This window comes from Scyliorhinus canicula, chromosome 5 (assembly GCF_902713615.1).
Source record: "Scyliorhinus canicula chromosome 5, sScyCan1.1, whole genome shotgun sequence".
NCBI lineage: Eukaryota > Metazoa > Chordata > Chondrichthyes > Carcharhiniformes > Scyliorhinidae > Scyliorhinus > Scyliorhinus canicula.
This window is the reverse complement of record NC_052150.1, coordinates 199,022,322-199,042,094: the sequence shown is the minus strand read 5'-3', so window position 1 is coordinate 199,042,094 and position 19,773 is coordinate 199,022,322. Positions and strand designations below refer to the sequence as shown.

Sequence of the window (19,773 nt, the reverse complement as noted above, 5' to 3'; positions counted from 1 at the left end):
GGGAGTGCCGTACACAGATTAATGTGAGTAAAACACTGTTTTAAATCGTATGTATAGATTTAAATAAATTAATAAAGAACTAATCTTTTATTGTCACAAGTAGGCTTGCATTAACACTGCAATGAAGTTACTGTGAAAAACCCCTAATCGCCACATTCCGGCGCCTGTTTGGGTTTTATTTGATTGTGTTATTGTGATTTTAAATTGTGTTGGTTTGTTATTAATAGGTGATATATCAGGCCTACCTTCAGTTCTACAACTATTAGCATTGGCTACATTATCATGGTTACAGAAAATTGAGATTACATTTACATTGGACACACTTTTGGCCCACATTAAGTCCTCTGTCCTCTAATTTGGCTTGCCACATCAAATGTGTTTTGTCATAATATCTGATGTGTTGGCTAGTGTAGGCTTGAGAGATGAACAGACACTTCCAACACTGATGAAGGTTCAACTCAATTTTATTAACTACTTGTTTAAAAAATTTTTTAGAGTACCCAATTCATTTTCTCAATTTTTTTTCAATTGAGGGGCAATTTAGCGTGGCCAATTCACCTACTCTGCACATCTTTTGGTTTGTGGGGGCAAAACCCACGCAAACACGGGGAGAATGTGCAAACTCCACATGAACAGTGACCCAGAGCCGGGATCGAACCTGGGACCTCGGCGCCGTGAGGCAACAGGGCTAATCCACTGTGCCACCGTGCTGCCCTTTATTAACTACTTCTAACTAACTAACACACGATGACTGTGGGTCTAAATAATGCTAACTTGAACTAGAGACCTAAGCCTTGTCTGAACCAGTTGATTCTCTCAGCACGTGTTGTGAGTCTGTGCTGGGCTGAATAAGTTCCTGTTACACTCAGAGGCAGCACCCAGAATGAGCGGGAACCGTGGTGCCCTCTGCCTTTATAGTGTGTATTCTAACCGGTGATTGGCTGCGGTGTTTGTACATGTTGATTGGTCCCTGTGTGTGTCCATCAGTGTGTGTCTGCACCATGATATATTGGTATATATTATGACAATATCCACTCATGTATATAATGAGATGCAGACAGGCAGTGATTGACACACAGGATGACCAATGACCACACAACACAGAAAAAACAATCATCAGACAGAACACCACCACTATAAAGCCCACAGGGCATTAAGACTCTCCCTCTCTTAGGACCCAGCTACTGAGACAGTCAGAGTGCACATGCTAGTGAGCACTATTACCATGCGGTAGCTAGTCAGTCTGGTTAAGCCAGTAAGAGGTAATCGGTTGGATTAGTAGAGTGTCAACCCACAGCTGAACATGTACAGCAGTCCATAGTTAAATAAAACAGTGTTGGATCATCTCCTGTGTCAGACGTTTGTTTCGAGCTTCCCTGCATCCAGTTGCAGTCAACGTCGAACCAACCTGCCGAACACATCAAGTCTGACACCCCTGCTCTAGAGTCCACTAAATCTTTGTGGGTATCTTTCTTCGAGATCGGTGTGACTGTTGTCCTATCGCCACTGGTTGCAAATTCCATCCAATATATTCTCAGGTCTCTCACAACCTGAACCACATCACTACTACATGTTATCTTATTACTTTATTGCTATAAATGCTCGCAATCTGTTTATACCTAAAAAGATCGGGCTGGTTTCTCCGTTTGGCAGACTAAGTCTCCACTCCGACGTGAAAACAGTGGTGTTTTACGCCAGGAAATCTAGCGCAAAATGGCCACCGATCATTTCCTGCTCCAGGGGGTGGTGGGAGGGGGGGGGGGGGGGGCTGCAGCCAGGCAGCGTAGAGCTCCCAGCTGCCGTGTCCATGGCCGCGCATGCGCATGGCAGTGGTCTGCAGCGGCCGCGCCCACGGACCCGGACCGCAAAAAAGTCCCCCCTTCGGCCGGCTTACGTGCCCTGGACCCCCCCCCCCCCCCCACACACAGTGCCCCCACGATTAAAGCTCCAAATGCCCGCGGATCGGCCCTTCCCCGACTGTGGCGGCACTGGACTGAGTCCGCAGCCGTCACGCTGAGTTCCCAATGGGTGAGACCACATGTGTCCCACGCCGTTGGGAACTCGGCTGGTCGGGGACGGAGCATCACAGGGCAGGCCTCAGGCAACGGCCTCAGGCCGTGGATAGGGTGTGCAGTACGCTGTTTTTCAGGAGTTGGAGCATCGTGAAAGTGGCGCTGCCCCTGATTCTGTTATCATTGGGGATTCTCCACCCCGTCGCCCAGCGCAGTTTCGACGTCGGGAACCGGAGAATCCAGCCCGTTGCTTCTATGTTGCTGCTGGACAATGGTTTAAACGGCTTAATAAACACAGCTTTGAGTAAAATCTATCAAGATAACTCATCTGGATTTATCCGTTGCTGTGTTAATAAAGATTTGCCTGCTAATGATTTGACTGCCAACCCTTCTCGCAGATTTATAGCCGTGCCATTTGAATTGAAGCTGGAGCTGTAATCAGTAATTGCTCAGTATCTCCAGCCTCCCTTCCTAGTCCTCCTGTTGCCAGTTTCAGATCACTTCAATACACTTAAAATCAACCACCCAGAGAGCCCTGTGATATGGCCTGGCGCTGGAGTGGAGCTGTCACATAACAGACCACTGCAGTCAATTTTAGAAGATAATGGGTGGCATTCGTAAAATTGAAAAACAAAATCTGAAATTTTGTCCCATCTTCAGACGTCATGTGACCGTTTTGTGACTGAATCTGTCGAATGTGCGATCCACATTAAGCCGGTCACTTTGATTCTCATCCTGACTGGTTAAATGTCCATGTCTTAAGGGTAGACTTTAACCCTCCCAACCCCAACAGAATTCAGGCAAAGTGGGAATCAGCTCAATACAAACCGCACTTGTCAGCGTAATGTTCACACCCAGAGTATTTCAACCCGTACAGCTTCCTGTACAAAATGGATGGAAAGTACCAGCTGAGCTACAGGGAAAAGTGGAGGAGTGACAGTAGGCGGGTAGCTCTTACAGAGAGCTGGCATGGACACAATTGGTTAAATGGTCTCCATCTGTGCTGTGAACATTCTCTGAAACACAATACTTGCACAATCTGCATGTTATTAAAAATTTGCGGACATCACTAGTTAGGCCAGCATTTATTGCCCATCCCTAGTTGCCCTTCAGAACGCGGTGATGAGTTGCTGCCTTCTTGAACCACTGCAGTTCCTGAGGTGTAGGTGCACGCACTGCTGTGAGGGAGGGTCCCAGGATTTTGCCCCATTAGCAGCAAAGGAGCGGCGATATATTTCAAAGTTTGGGTGGTGAGTGACTTGGAGGGGAACCTCCAGGTGGTTGGGGTTCCCAGGTATTTGTTGCTCTTGTCCTTCTAGATGGTAGTGGTCATGGGTTTGGAAGGTGCTGCCTAAGCAACCGTGGTGAGTTTCTGCAGTGCATCTTGTAGATGCCATTGTTCATTAGTGGTGGAAGATTGAATGTTTGTGGAAGGGGTAGCTGACAAGCGGATTGCTTTGTCCTGGATGGTGTTGAGCTTCTTGAGTGTTGTTGGAGTTGCACTCATCCAGGCAAGTGGAGAGTATTCCATTACACTCCTGACTCGGGCCTTGTAGATAGTGGACAGGCAGGATGGTGGTGGTGAGGGAAGGGGGGGGGGGGGGGGGGGGGTGGCGAGCAGGAGGTGAGTTACTCACTGTAGGATTCCTAGCCTTTTATCTGCTCTGATAGCCACAGTATTAATATGGCAAAGTTGAGTTTCTGATCAATGGTAACCCCCAGGATGTTTGCTGTGGGGCATTCAGCGATGGTAATGCCATTGAATGTCAAGGGGTGATGGTTTGACACTCTCTTATAGGAGATGGTCATTGCCTGGCACTATCTGATGGGTCGCGAATGGTGTTGAACATTGTGCAGTCATTTGCAAATATCCCCCTTCTGACCTTATGATGGAAGCAAAGTCATTGATGGAGCAGCAGAAGATGGTTGGGCCTAGGACAGTACCCTGAGGAACTCCTGCAGTGATGTCCTGGAACTGAGATGATTGACCTCCAACCACCAGAACCATCTTTCTTTCTACCAGGTATGACAGCAGCCAACGGAGAGTTTTCCCTCTGATTCCTATTGACGCCAGTATTGCGAGGACTCCTTGATGCCATACTCCGTCAAATGCTGCCTCGATGTCAAGGGCAGTCACTCTCACCTCTGCCATTCAGCTCTTTTGCCTGTTTGAACCAAGGCTGTAATGATGTCAGGAGCTGAGGACCCTGGCGAACCCAGACTGTGATGGCGAGCAGGTTATTGCTGAGTAAGTGCCGCTCAATAACACTTGATGACTCCTTCCATCCTTTGGCTGATGATGGGAGTAGGGCGGTAATTGGCTGGGTTGGATGTGTCCTGTTTCTTGAGTACAGGACACACCTGGACAATTTTCTACATTGCCAGGTAGATATCAATGTTGTAGCTGTACTGGAACAGCTTGGCAAGAGTGTGGCAATTCTGGAGCACAGGCCTTCAGTACTATTACCAGAAAACTATCAGGGCCCATAGCCCAGGGCCCAGTAGCCAATGCCTTCAACTATTTCTTGATATCACATGGAGTGAATCATATTGGCTGAAGACTGACATCTGTGATGCTGGTGACCTTCAGAGGAGACCAAGATGGATCAACCACTTGGCATTTCTGGCTTAATATTGTTACGAATGCCTCAGCCTTGTCTTTTGCACAGATGTGCTGGGCTCCTCCATTATTGAGGATGGGGATATTTCTGGAGCCTCCTCCTCCAGTGAGTTGTTCAATAGTCCACCGCCAGTCATGGCTTGATGTGGCAGGACTGCAGAGCTTAGAACTGATACGCTTGATGTGGAATCGCCTTAGCTCTGTCTATTACTTGTTGCTTATGCTGTGTGGCACACAAGTAGTCCTGTGTTGTAGCTTCACCAGATTGACACCTCATTTTTCGATATGCCTGATATTGCTCCTGGCATGCTCTCCTGCACTCTTCATTGAACCAGGGTTGATCCTCTGGCTTGGTGGTAATGGTAGAGTGAGCGATATCATAGAATCATAGATTTTACAGTGCATAAGGAGGCCATTCGGCCCATCGAGTCTGCACCGGTCCTTACAAATAGCACCCTCCTGAAGCCCGCATATCTACCCTATACCCGTAACCCAGTAACCGCCACTAACATGTTTTGGATACTAAGGGCAATTTAGCATGGCCAATCCACCTAACCTGCACATTTTTGGACTGTGGGAGGAAACCGGAATACCCATGGAAACCCACGCATACACAGGGAGAACGTGCAGACTCCACACAGACAGTGACCCAAGCCAGGAATCGAACCTGGGACCCTGGAGCTGTCAAGCAACTGTGCTAACCACTATGCTACCGTGCTGCCCCCAGATATGCTGGGCCATGAGGTTGCAGATTGTGCTCGAGTACAATTCTGCTACTGCTAATAGCCCACAGCGCCTCATGAATGCTCAGTCTTGAGTTGCTACATCTGTTCGAAGTCTATCCCATTTAGCACAGTGGTAGCGCCACACAACATGATGGCGAGTATCCTCAATGTGAAATCATGACTTTTTCTCCACAAGGACTGTGCGGTGATCGCTTCTCTCGATACTGTCATGGACAGATGCACCTACAGCAGGCAGGTTGGTGAGGATGTGGTCAAGCATGTTTTTCCCTCTTGTTGGTTCCTTCACCGCCTGCTGCAGTCCCAGTCTAGCAGGTATGTCGTTTTGGGCCCGGCCAGATCGGTCTGAGTGGTACCATAAGACCATAAGACATAGGAGCAGAATTGGGCCACTCGGCCCGTCGAGTCCACTCCGCCATTCAATCCTGGCTGATTGGTGATGGATATTGAAGTTCCCCATCCAGAGTATATTCTGCACCCTTGCCACCCTCAGTGCTTCCTGTCACATGGTACTAAGCTTCTGAGCGATGGGAATGCTTAATTTCATAATAGCTCTACAAAATATCTTTATGATAATACACTTCAATGCATAATAGCTATGTGAAGTAAACAATTGAATATACTTTCTTGAGAACTCTATGTTAGGTGAAACAAAATAAAATGCAACACGATTACAAATTTAATATTGCAAACACAAATTGCTGTCTGTAATGAAGAATGCTAAACACCAGCTTCCATTGAACAGGCAAACACTCTTCTCCTCGGTGGCATCATGCTAATGTCACTGGACTAGTAATCCAGAAGTTCAGGTGAATGCTTTGGAGACATGGGTTCAAATCTCACCATGGGAACTTGCGGAATTTAAATTCATTAAATAAATATGGAATATAATGCTAGTATTGGGAATGGTGACTATGAATCTATCATTGCTGTAAAAAAACTAGGAGCATGAGTAGGCCATTTGGCCTTTCGAGCCTGCTTCGCCATTCAATAAGATCATGCCTGATCTTTTGTGGACTCAGCTCCATTTTCCGGCCCGAACACCATAACTCTTTGTTCCTTTATTCTTCAAAAAATCTTGACCTTGAAAACATTTAATGATGGAACCTCAACTGCTTCACTGGGCAGGGAATTCCATAGATTCACAGCCCTTTGGGTGAAGAAGTTCCTCCTAAACTCAGTCCTAAATCTACTTCCCCTTATTTTGAGGCTATGCCCCCTAATTCTGCTTTCACCAGCCAGTGGAAACACCCTGCCCGCATCTATCCTATCTATTCCTGTCATAATTTTATATGTTTCTGTAAGATCCCCTCTCATCTTTCTAAATTCCAATGAGTACAGTCCCAATCTACTCACCTTCTCCTCGTAATCTAACCCCTTCAACTCTGGGACTAACCTCTTGAATCTCCTCTGCACACCCTCCAGCGGCAGTACATACTTTCTCAGGTAAGGAAACCAAAACTGAACACAATACTCCAGGGGTGACCTCACTCACACCTTATACAATTACAGCATAACCTCCCTCGTCTTAAACTCCATCCCTCTAGCAATGAAGGACAAAACTCAATTTTCCTTCTTAACCACCTGTTCACTAATCTCCTTCAGGGAAGGAAATCTGCCGTGCTTACCTGGGCTGGCCTACATGTGATTTTAGATCCACAGCAATGTGGTTGACGCGTAACTGCCCTCTGAAATTGCCTAGGAAGCCACTCAGTTCAAGGGCAATTAGGAATGGGAACAAATGCTGACCCAGCCAGCGATGCCCACATCCCATGAAAGAGGTAAGAAATAAATCTCAGCACTAATTAATTTAATCTACTTAAATGAATGTTTTCCACTTGTTGAGAGCAGCAATTGAGGGGAGTCATTAATATTTTCATGCTGTCATAACATTATGTGCATCTGTGTTTTGCAAGTTGAAATTAGATGCAGAGGTATGTTTTCAGACCCCAGAGGAGGCTGCTGGGAGCATGCTAAGTGTTTTCTAGGAAGTAGGGAGGGAAAATGTGCAGGAAAGCGGGCAAAATAATTCCTCAAGCCTCGCCATATAGTTCAGCCTGCGCAGAAAGACAGGGGTCAGAGAAGCATACTGTATGACACAGGCTCTCCTGGACCCACCAAAATCGAGTGTGTCATTCCCCTCCCTCCCTCCTTCAGCAAGAATCTGCTGCCTCATGGCGCTGAGGACCCAGGTTCGATCCAGGCCCCCGGTCACTGTCTGTGTGGAGTTTGCACATTCTCCCTGTGTCTACGTGGGTCTCACCCCCACAACCCAAAGATGTGCAGGGTAGGTGGATTGGCCACGCTAAATTGCCCCTTATTGGAAAAAATAATTAGATACTCTAAATTTATTTATTTTTTAAATTAAAGGTCCTCTCTCTTCAGCAAGAATCATGGTCATTGACTGCCAGCAATTCTTTTTTCTACATTTTCTCATTAAGGGGCAATTTAGCGTGGCCAATCCACCTACCCTGCACATCCACTGAGACATGGGGAGAATGTGCAAACTCCACATGGACAGTGACCCGGGCCGGGTGAGGAAGACCATAGCCTCTTTTTCTATCTATGGAGAACATATTTATGATCCTTCCTCCTCTTCCTCCAGGATCCCACTGTTTTTGAAGTGGTTTGGGAATTCTGCCCCCAATCCTATGTTGGGGAATCCATTCCAGATGGTTGTCACTCTACCGCGCTTTCACCGTTGGCAATTGGGTGAAATGGAAATTTCACGCTGGACAATAACGGCTGGACTATCGGCATTTACCACCTAAATGGTGAAGGTGAAGCTCTTCATGGTATCGACACTGTGTCTGCCATTTGATAATTTCATCTGTGGCGAGCTTTTGCACAAAAAGCATTTTCCCGATCAGAGTTGTGACATCGTGAGCAAAAATGCACCTCCAATATTGATCTTGACAGTCTCCAACTGAAAACAGTTGGCCTCTTGATGATAAAATACTAATTTCTGCACGGCACTTTGGGGCCTCTAAGTGAAAAAAAAACCGTTTACTGCAAAAACACCGGAGCGTTTTTTGTGCTGTGTCGGCGAAAGGATGAAATGAATTAATGCAATGAAGCAGATATCAGAGGAGAGGTCAATGTACTTGTACTTGCACGGAGCCAGCGATTTCTGCACCATGTGTCAGGGTTTCTACTCCTACCTGTTAACCTTGTCAGTGCAGGACATTGTGAGCAGCTGCTCTCCCTGTAACACGCCATCCCACGTCTGGATGGAGTGGCAGGATCGGATTGGAATGGTGCCTTCTCCGGATTCAATCTTCGTTCTGAGGTGTCCCCGGACTTTCCTGTTCAACGGCCGGGTGTGGTGCACTAGAAAACAGAAAACGCTGCCGTCAATCTGGGCTTAAAAGCCGTAGCGGAGAGGATGGTGAATGAGGAGTTGACAGAAAGCGAGGCTCACAAGCTCTATTTCCCAGAGATCCGACAATGCTCACTGCACTTAAACTGCTCCAAATCCTGGGGATGAGGTTATTTGCATTCAGGAGATATGCGCATAATAAAAAAAATCATTTGGGCTAAAAATGGGGATACAGTAAAATTAAAATGGAAATCTTGGAAGCGCGTTCATCTTATTAGTTTAGATCCCACCAAATCTCCCCAAAATCTCAAAGAGCTAGTTCCATCCCACCCTGTTAAATGTTTTTTCTGCATCCAAGGTACTATGACTGGCGGGGGAGAGGACAATGTTCATGAGGTGTAGAACATTGGCCTACGACAATCGGTCATTAACAAGGCCTGTCTGATCCTCAGATACCATGGGCGAAATTCTCCCTTACCCGGTGGGGTGGGGGGTCTCGGCATAGCGGAGTTGCGCCAACCACTCCGGCGTTGGGCCTCCCCAAAGGTGCGGAATAGTCCGCACCTTTAGGGGCTAGGCCCGCGCCGGAGTGGCTCCCGCTCCACCGACTGGCGCCAACGGCCTTTGCCGCCACGCCGGCCAGCGTCGGGGCTGGCCGAAAGGCCTTCGCCGGTCGGCGTGAGTCCGCGCATGCGCCTGAGCATCAGCAGTCACTGATGTCACCACCGGCGCATTGGCGGTGGAGGGGGTCTCTTCCACTTCCGCCATGGTGGAGGCCGTGGCGGCGGCGGAAGATAAAGAGTGCCCCCACGGCACAGGCCCGCCCGCCGATCGGCGGAGAATTCCGGCCACGGAGGTGGCGATCTCCCGACCCTGCGGGGAGTCGGAGAATTCCGCCCCATATCTGGGAGATGAGGCTCCAGTCGGGTTACCAGAGCCTTAGCCAGCAGTTTAACATCTGCGTTAAGAAGTGAAATGGGACGGTGTGACCCACACTCGTCTGGGTCTCTGTCCCACTTGAGGAGCAAAGGTATTGAGGCCTGAGTGAGGGTTGGGGGCAGTGACCCCCTGGACAGCAAATCAATAAACATGTCAATAATAGATGTATGAGCTGCTCTGAGAACCTTTTATAAAATTTGGTTGGAAAACCGGTAGGATCAAAGCTTTACCAGATTGTAGCCGCCCAATGCATTTCAGTATTTCTTCTGGGCATAAGGAGGAGTCCAATTTCCGACACCTGCCTTTCCCTAGGGCCAGAATATGTAGACCATCTAGAAAACTCTTCATACCTGAAGTGTATGACGGAGACTCAGACTCGTGTAGCTCATGGTAATACGAGCTGAAAGCTGCATTAACCTGGAGAGGAGCTGAAACCAAGTTTCCTTCCTTGTTCCGAATCAAAGGATCTCTTGAGATGCAGTCTGTCTCTTAAGTTGATGTGCAACAAGACGACCCGCCTTCCCCCATGTTCATAGAAGGTGCCCCTGAAACATCCTAACTGATGCACGGCCTTATCCGTAGATATCAGTTCAAATTGGAGCTGTAAATTCTTTCTGTGCATCAGTAGATCTAGCGTTGGGGTGAGTATTGGCAGTCAACTTCTCCCACCATTGAAGGGACTTATCAACAATGAAAAAATCGGACTTCCGGTGGCGGCCATGGAGGAGTAGGCCGCACATGTGATAGCTCCCACCTGTGACGGACTTTTGGACCTTCTTCCCCCGTTTCTTTCCAGGTTTTATGGGATAAATCGGTGAAGAGTGAGACAGTGAGGAAAATTTCCACTCTGGTATATGGAGAATTGGACCAGAAGTGGCCGTGTGAGAAGACAAATTCCGACAAGGAAGACTCGAGCAGAGCCGGCAACGTGGGAAAGCATGGCGGAGAGCAAGGGCCGCGGGGGTACAATGGTCAACGGAGCAGCTGGTGGAGTGTTTTTGAAGATTGCTTCGCCAAGCTGAAGAAAAACACGCTGGACCCGATTAAAGCTTCGATTGATCAAGTTGTGCAGAATCAAGAGACCCACGGAAGAGCGATCCAGGGGGTGGAGAAAAAGGTGTCCGAGCACGAGGAATACATAATCGTGCTGGAGACCAAGGTGGAGATGATGAACGACTGCAAGAAAAGAATGCAGGAAAAGCTGGAGGACCTGGAGAACAGGTCCGGGAGGCAGAATCTTAGAAATGTCGTCCTCCCTGAAGACAGTGAGGGATCGGATGCGAGGAATTATGTGACGGACATGTTGGAGAAGTTGATGGGGGCTGAGGCGTGCCCTCGGCCCCTGGAAGTGGATAGAGCGCACAGAGCCCTCGCGAAGAAGCCCCGAGCGAATGAGCGGCCGAAGGCAATGGTGGTACGCTTTCACCGATTCCTAGACACGGAACACATTTTGCAGTGGCCCAAGAAGGAACGGAGCAGCAAGTGGGAGAATTGTGAGCTGCGCATTTATCAGGACCTGGGCGCGGATCTGGCCAAGAGGCGAGCTGGGTTTAATCGGGCAAAAACGGCCCTCTTTAAGAAGGGGGTGAAGTTTCGGATGCTGTACCCAGCCCGTCTGTGGTTCACACATGTGGAACAGGACTTCTACTTCAAAACACCAGACGAAGTATGGATTTTTATTAAAGAAAAGATGTTGGAGGTGAATTAAAAGACACTGAAGCCTTGGAGAAGTACTGTGGCGACGATTTGTTGTGCTGCGCTGTATAAGTAGTGCTATGTGTAATAAAGGGCTGTTTGCGTGGCTCAAGGTAACTTTGTCTTGCAGGGAGCTGGTTAGAGTGGGGATGGGCTTTGAATTTGGTTCTGTTTTTTGGGTGTTTTTTTTTCTAAAGTGGCTGTTTCTTCAGTGTTTTTTTTCTGATGTTTGTTTACTGGGGAATGTGATGCTTTTAATATGTTTGTCCAAGTTGGGGGAGAGGGGAGTGAACAATGGGGAGACAGACTGCTTGGTGCCAGGGGCACGCGCTTCAAGTCAGCATGGGTCAGCTGACTCTTGGAAGCGCAGTGGGGGGTGAGCAAGTGTTAAGCTGGAGCTTGACTTGGGGGGTTGGGTTTCTAGTGTAGTTGCTGGGGGGGGGGGAGCTGCTTTGCTGACAGGGGATAAACTGTTACTAGGGGACAAATGGGAGGTCGGGAACGGCGAATGCCTGAGGGCAGGCCCGAGGAGGCGGAGGGTGCAAACTATAGGCTGGCATGAAAAGGGTGACGGCTAGTCGGCAGGGAGGGGGGGGGGGGGGGCTACCAGCCCACCCCCTCCCCCACGACCAGACTGATTACATGGAACATCAGAGGGCTGAATGGGCCGATCAAAAGGGCTCGCATGTTTGCACATTTGAGGGGGCTGAAGGCGGACGTGGCAATGCTACAAGAGACACACCTAAAGTTTACAGACCAGATGAGGTTGAGAAAGGGGTGGGTTAGCCAAGTATTCCACTCAGGGCTGGACTCAAAGACCGGGGGGTAGTGATCTTGATCAACAAATGAGTGGCATTCTAGGCAGGGAGACTCGTGTCAGACAAGGGGGGTAGGTACATAATGGTGAAGCTGGAGGGGGTGTGGGTGATACTCGTGAACATATATGCTCTGAATTGGGACGATGTGGAATTTATGAGGCGTGTTTTAGGTAAGATGCCAGACAGAGTCACGTAACCTGATCATGGGAGGAGACTTTAACACAGTCATTGATCCGGAATTGGACCGGTCAAAATCCAGGACAGGGAGGAGACCGGCTGTGGCAAAGGAATTGAAGGGGTTTATGGAACAGATGCAGGGAGTAGACCCATGGAGGTTTGCACGGCCAAGGGCGAAGGAGTTTTCCTTTTTCTCACATGTCCACAAGTTATACTCTCGCATCGACTTTTTTGTTCTGAGCAGGGCGCTAATACAGAGGGTGGTGGATACTGAGTACTCGGCAATCGCAGTGTTGGATCATGGCCCGCACTGGGTGGATCTACGGGTTAGTGTGGAGAGTGAGCAATGCCCACTGGGGAGACTGGATGTGGGTTTGCTGGAGGACGAAGCGATCTGTGGGTGGGTTAACAAGTCCATCCAGAACTACCCGGAAACAAATGATGTGGGGGAGGTCTCCGCAGCGACGGTTTGGGAAGCTCTGAAGGCAGTGGTCAAAGGGGAATTAATGTCGATATGGGCCCACAGAGAAAAGACAGAATGGGCTGAGAGGGATAGGTTAGTGGAGGAGATGCTCCAGGTGAACAGGAGATACTCGGAAGCCCCGGGCGCGGGGCTACTGAGGGAGCGGCGGAGGTTACAGGCGGAGTTTGGGCTGTTGACCACAGGGAAAGTGGTGGAACAGTTGAGGAAGGCAAGGGGGACGATTTATGAGTACGGGGAAAAGGCTAGCACAATGTTGGCGCACCAGCTCAGGAAAAGGGAGGCGGCCAGGGAGATAGGTAAAGTAAAGAGTAGAGTTGGGAATACGGTCCTGGACCCAGCGGGGGTGAACGAGGTGTTTAAAGACTTCTATAGTAAATTATATGAGTCGGAACCCCCGGCTAGGGTGGAGGGGATGAGGCAGTTTTTGGATCAGTTGAGGTTTCCGAGGGTAGATGAAGATCTGGTGGAAGGGCTGGGAGCTCCAATTGAAATTGAGGAAATAATTGAGGGGCTGGAGGGCATGCAGCCGGGCAAGGCCCCGGGGCTGGACGGCTACCCGGTGGAATTCTATAGGAAGTTTTCAGAGATATTGAGCCCACTGCTGGTGAGGACATTTAATGAAGCAAGAGAGAAGGGAGACCTCCCCCCAACAATGTTGCAGGCCTCAATTTCATTGATCCTGAAACGGGAGAAGGATCCAGAGCAATGTGGGTCATACAGGCTAATTTCTCTACTGAATGTGGACTCCAAACTGCTGGCTAAGATACTGGCCACAAGGATTGATGACTGTGTCCCGGGGGTGATAGGGGAAGACCAGACGGGATTTGTAAGGCAGGCAACTCAAGGCCAATGTTTGAAGGCTTTTGAATGTTATTATGATGCCCTCAGAAGGAGGGGAGATGGAGGTGGTGGTAGCGATGGATGTGGAGAAGGCTTTTGATCGGGTGGAGTGGGATTGGTGGGAGGCGATGGGAAGGTTTGGGTTTGGTGAAGGCTTCATTGACTGGGTGCGGTTGCTCTATCAGGCACCAGTAGCGAGTGTACGTACGAACCGGCTGAGGTCGGGGTATTTTAAACTACACCAAAGGACGAGGCAAGGGTGCCCCCTCTCCCCATGACCATAGAGCCATTGGCCATGGCGTTAAGAGCCTCTGGGAACTGGAAAGGGCTGGTTCGGGTTGAGGGGGTGGGGGGGGGGGGGGGGGGTGGTGGTGTGTGTGTGGAGCACCGGGTCTCGCTTTATGCAGATGACACCTGCTCTTGTATATTTTGGAGAGGATGGGGGAAGTAATGCGAGTCCTGGGGAATTTGGCAATTTTCTAGGGTATAAATTGAACATAGGGAAAAGCGAGATGTTCGCGATCCAGGCAAGACGACAAGAGAAGAAACAGGGAGAGCTGCCACTTAGAATGGTAGGGAAGAGCTTTCGATATCTGGGAATCCAGGTGGCCCGGGAATGGGAGGCACTACACAAGTTAAACCTATCCCGGCTGGTAGAACAAATGGCAGGGGACTTTAAGAGATGGGACATGCTCCCACTATCACTGGCAGGGAGGATACAGACCGTGGAAATGACAGTTCTCCACCAGATTTTTGTTTGTCTTTCAGTGCCTTCCCATCTTCATCCCAAAGGCCTTTTTCAAGCGGGTGAATAAGGTTATTTCGGGCTTTGTGTAGGCGGGTAAAACCCCGTGAGTGAAGAAAGTGTTGCTGGAGCGCAGTCAGGGGGAAGGTGGGTTGGTGCTGCCGAACTTTTGCAATTACTACTGGGTGGCTCATATAGCCATGATTAGGACGTGGGTAGTGGGGGAGGGGTCGGCATGGGAGTGGATGGAGGCGGCGTCATGCAAAATACATCAGTTTGGGAGCACTGATAACGGCACCTCTTCTGTTCTTGCCAGCCCGATACTCCACACGTCCGGTGGTGGTGGCGGCTCTGAGAATCTGGGGGCAATGGAGGAGATATCAGAGAGTGGAGGGAGCATCGGTTTGGACCCCAGTTTATAATAATTATCGGTTTGTAACGGCTAGGCTGGAGCTGGATGGTGGGTTCCGGAGATGGCAAAGGGCAGGAATTAGGAGGATGGGGGATATATTTATAGATGGGAGTTTTCCCAGCTTGAAATTGCCAGCAGGGTATTAGGTATTTGCAGGTGCGAGACTTTCTGAGAAACAGGTGCCGGCCTTTCCGCTGCTGCCGCCATGGTGGATACAGGATAGAGTAGTCTCCAGTACCTGGGTGGGAGAGGGCAAGGTTTCAGATATTTACCAGGCGCTTTCGGAGGTGGAGGAAACTCCGGTAGAGGAGCTTAAGGGCAAGTGGGAGGACGAGCTAGGAGGAGAGATGGAGGTGGGTCTATGGGTGGATGCCCTAAGCAGGTTAATACCTCCTTATGAAATGAAAAATTGAAAATGAAAATCGCTTATTGTCACGAGTAGGCTTCAATGAAGTTACTGTGAAAAGCCCCTAGTCGCCACATTCTGGCGCCTGTCCGGGGAGGCTGGTATGGGAATCATGTGCCGGGCTTAGCCTGATACAATTTAAGGTAGTCAACTGGGCACACATGACTGCGGCTAGGATGAGTACGTTTTTCGGGGGCGAGGATAGGTGTGCGAGGTGCGCGGGAAGCCCAGCAAATCATGTCCACATGTTTTAGGCATGCCCAAAGCTTTGAGGGTTTTGGCAGGGTTTTGCTCAGGCAATGTCCAAGCTGCTAAAAGTGCGGGTGGTGCCAAGACCGGAGGTAGCGATCTTTGGAGTGTCGGAAGAGCCGGGAATGCAGGGGGTGGAAGAGGCTGACATCTGGGCCTTTGCCTCCCTGGTAGCCCGGGACTCGAAGCCCCCGACTGTAGAGACCTGGGCTAGTGACATGGCTGGGTTTCTCAGTCTCGAGAAAATAAAGATCACCTTAAGAGGGTCAATGGTCGTGTTCACCCGGAGGTGGCAGCCGTTTGGCGACTTTCTCGGGGAAAATTAAAATGTCAGCAGATGCAGTATTCCAAGGGAAGGGGGGGGGGGGGGGGGGGGGAAAGAGGGCCAGATTGTTGTTTTATGGTTGGGGTGTGTGAAGATCGGGATGGGGGGGAAATGTTTATTATACCATGTTGATGTTATTTTTATAAAAATTTTCAAATACCTTAATAAAAATATTTTTAAAAAAAGAATGAAAAAAATCAATTCGTGAATAGGCATGGTGCAAAAAAGGACAATTCTGGACATCCCAGATGAGGTCAGAGACTTTGGCATAGAACGGTCCGATTTAGGGTCCAAGACACAGTTCAGGTCGCCTCCAAGAATCATCCAATGTGAATCTACATCAGGGAGGAGGTTCACCAGTGAGTTTACAAAGTTTGGGTCATCCCAGTTGGGAGCATAAATATTTACTAAAATAACTGGAGGGTTTTCCAGTGAACCACAGCCAACAATATAACGGCCATTCGGGTCATCCATAATCCGAGAGGAGGAAAATTGTACTTTTTTATGGTTTAATAGTGCCATGCCTCTGGTCCTACCATTAAAGCCTGGATGAAAGACGTCTCCCACCCAATTTATGCGAAGCCTTGTCCGGTCCCTCACATGCAGATGGGTTTCCTGTAGAAATATGATACCCGAGGTCAGGCTCTTAAGATGAGGAAAACTCTAGCCCTCTTCACTGGATCTATTAGACCCCTAACATTCCAGATACGAGGTGAAATGGAACTCCTACGCTGGGGTCAGCCATAACTTCTGAAGAATCTCAAGCAAGGGAACTTGACCAGCCAAGGTGAGGAGATCCATCCAGGATGGCACCCAATCCACATCCAGCCAAGGTGAGGAGATCCATCCAGGATGGCAGCCAATCCACATCCAGCCAAGATGAGGAGATCCATCCAGGATGGCACCCAATCCACATCCAGCCAAGGTGAGGAGATCCATCCAGGATGGCAGCCAATCCACATTCAGCCAAGGTGAGGAGATCCAACTAGGATGGCAGCCAATCCACATCCAATGACCAGACGAATACAGAGTAGTGGACACCATCAACCTTTTTTGAAAATTCATTTATGGGATGTGGGCTTCGCTGGTTAGGCCAGCATTTATTGGCCATCCCCAGTTGTCCTTCAGAAGGTGGTGGTGAGTTGCCTTCCTGAACCGCTGCAGTCCCCGAGGTGTAGGTATGCCCACTGTGCTGTTAGGGAGATAGTTCCAGGATTTTGCCCCAGCGACAGTGAAGGAGCGGCGATATATTTCCAAGTCTGGGTGGTGAGTGACTTGGAGGGGAACCTCCAGGTGGTGGGGTTCCCACTGTGGGTGGCATGGTAGCACAGTGGTTAGCACTGTTGCTTCACAGCGCTCGGATCCCAGGTTCGATTCCCGGCTTGGGTCACTGTCTTTACGGAGTCTGCACGTTTTCCCCATGTCTGCGTGGGCTTCCTCCGGGTGCTCCAGTTTCCTCCCACAAGTCCTAAAAGACGTACTGTTAAGTAATTTGGACATTCAGAATTCTCCCTCTGTGTACCCAAACAGGGGCCGGAATGTGGCGACCTGGGGCTTTTCACAGTAACTTCATTGCAGTGTTAATGTAAGCCTACTTGTGACAATAAAAGATTATTATTACTATCTGTTGCTCTTGTCCTTCTAGATGCTGTCTAAGGAACCTTGGTGAATTACTGCAGTGAATCCTGTCGATGGCACACATGGCTGCCACTGTCGGTGTTGGAGGGTTTGAATGTTTGTGGAAGCGGAAGCAATCAAGCGGACTGCTTTGTCCTGGGTGGTGTCAAGCTTTCTGAGTGTTGTTAGAGCTGCACTCATCCAGGCAAGTGGAGAGTATTCCATGACTGTCCTGACTTATGCCTTGTAGATGGTGGCCAGTCTTTAGGGCTGTGGGTTCAGGAGGGGTGGGAGAGGGTTGTCAGGAGGTCAACTATTCGCCGTAGGATTTCTAGTCTTTGGTAGCCACAGTATTAATGTGGCTGGTCCAGTTCAGTTTCTGATCAATGGTAACCCTCAGGAGGTTGATAGTGGGGGATTCAGTGATGCTAATGCCATTGAATATCAATGGGTGTTGGTTAGATTCTTTAAGCTCCCATTCACAAAGTGTTTGTGACAAGGAGCTGCAGCAAACCCTCTCTTGTAACTCCCGTCACCTAACCCCATCATTAGCTGGGAGGCTCTCCATTCAACCATATCCTTACAGAAAAAAATTAACACTTATATAATTCACAACATTAATATGAAAAACCACATGCAAAACCCAACAATAACTTTATACCGCAAATTCTATACAAACAAACAATGTGAAAACTCCCGAACATCCCAATGTATAATATAGGAGGAGAATGAAACAGAGTTCAAAGTGAGTTTCTGAACAAATGAGTTTGCCTCTTCAGAAGAGTCAAAAAAGTGATCCTTCTCCCCGACCGACACACTGAAGCGGGCTGGGAATGTCAAACCAAACCCAAGATCCTTTTTGTATGGAACAGATTTCACCCTGTTAAAGGATGCTCCTTTCTTCTCCACATCCACATCAACAAATGGTGCGGCCTTTCAATTTTATCTCCCAGCGAAGGACTTTCCTTTAAAAATTATGGAACCTAACAATAACTGCACGCGGGGCTTCTGCAGCGGTCTGGGTCGTAATGAGCACAGTCTGGCTCTGGTGGTGGAAGGGTGGGGGGGAGGGGGGTGTCAAGCGCATCCTCCCCTTGCCTTTTGGATATAATGCTGACAAAATATTCCGTTGGGATGTTGCCCTCCATCCCCTCCGGCAAACCCACGATACGGAAATTTTGCCACCGGGACCGATTTTCTAAGTCATTCAACTTAGCCCCTAGATCCTGATGAGTCTCCAAAACGATGGCAGGCTGGCTTCCGATGAAATGATCTGATCACAGTGGTCGGACGGGGCTGCCTCCATATTCTGTACCGTGGCCCCACGTGCTTCTATAACTCTGCCCTTATTTTGTACTTTCACGGACATTTGTGCTAGAGCTTCATCCACCGACATCTCCAGCTCCTCTGCTGAACTCTGCCGGTGATGAAACAAATTGGAGCATCACAATGCGGCTGATGTTGGCTATCGGCAATGTGGTCTGCAGGGCAGAAGGAGAGCCCACCCCTGCCACCTTGCAGCCCACCGAGTCCGAGTCAGATGAGCAAATGCGGCCCGTTTTCTTTCTATTTTTATATTTTTTGGGCTTTATCTTGGAGTTGGGGAGTGAAACTGTTTAGTCGTCATTTTGTTTTTACTTTAGTGAAAGATCGCTGCGGTTTAAAAGGCGACTTTTGAAAGAGAACCTCCTCGTGCGTCTCCCTCCTTTACTAAAGTCTCTCAAGAACTCACTTAGCCGTGCTGACACCGGATCGAACGGCCACCCGGCATCCATCAGCTTTGCCGAGGAGACCCTAGGCCTGTGCCAATTAGTACTTGTCCCCACAAACAGGGACCAGGTAGACTGGCATTTGGGGCGGGTCTCCCAGGCAATCGGAGGCTCCCGGGTGATTGACCTCTGGCCAGGGTGGCACCGTAGCAGCCACCCAGGCACTTTGGCACTGCCAGCGTGGCACCCTGGCAGCGCCACCCGGGTGCTACTCTGGCACTGCCGGGGTGCCCAGTTGGCATTGCCAGGCTGTCAGGGTCACTGCCAGGGTGCCAGGTTGGCAGTTCCAAGCTGTCATTTTGCCCGTGCCTTGGATCAGGCCTGGGGAAGCCTTGCCGGTATATGGTAGGGTGCGCAGGGGTCGAGGACCCCCCCAACAGGTGAGTTGAGGCATTGGGGGAATCCGGGGCCTGTGCTGGGTGGGAGGGGGGGGGGGGGGGTTCAAGAGATTGGGGCACCGTTTTATCTATTCCTACACTGAGGAGCTCCCCTTAGTGCAGGTTACGTGGCAAGTTCAGCCTTGGCGGGGGCCGAGAAAAAACAGAGAACTTGGGGCTACAAGTACTGGGAAAGACCCCTTGATTACCTCCCAGATCGGACTCT

The 19,773-nt window shown here is 49.5% G+C and overlaps 1 protein-coding gene across 2 annotated transcripts in view; it reads right to left on the bottom strand.

The window, feature by feature from the left end:
- adarb2 (adenosine deaminase RNA specific B2 (inactive)) overlaps positions 1–19,773 on the bottom strand; it is an 857,007-nt gene that overhangs the window by 110,951 nt on the left and 726,283 nt on the right. For both annotated transcript variants that reach the window (XM_038798319.1, XM_038798320.1), the window contains one exon: positions 8,537–8,705. In XM_038798319.1, the coding sequence (XP_038654247.1) occupies positions 8,537–8,705 (169 nt within the window). The remainder of the gene's footprint in view (positions 1–8,536; positions 8,706–19,773) is intronic.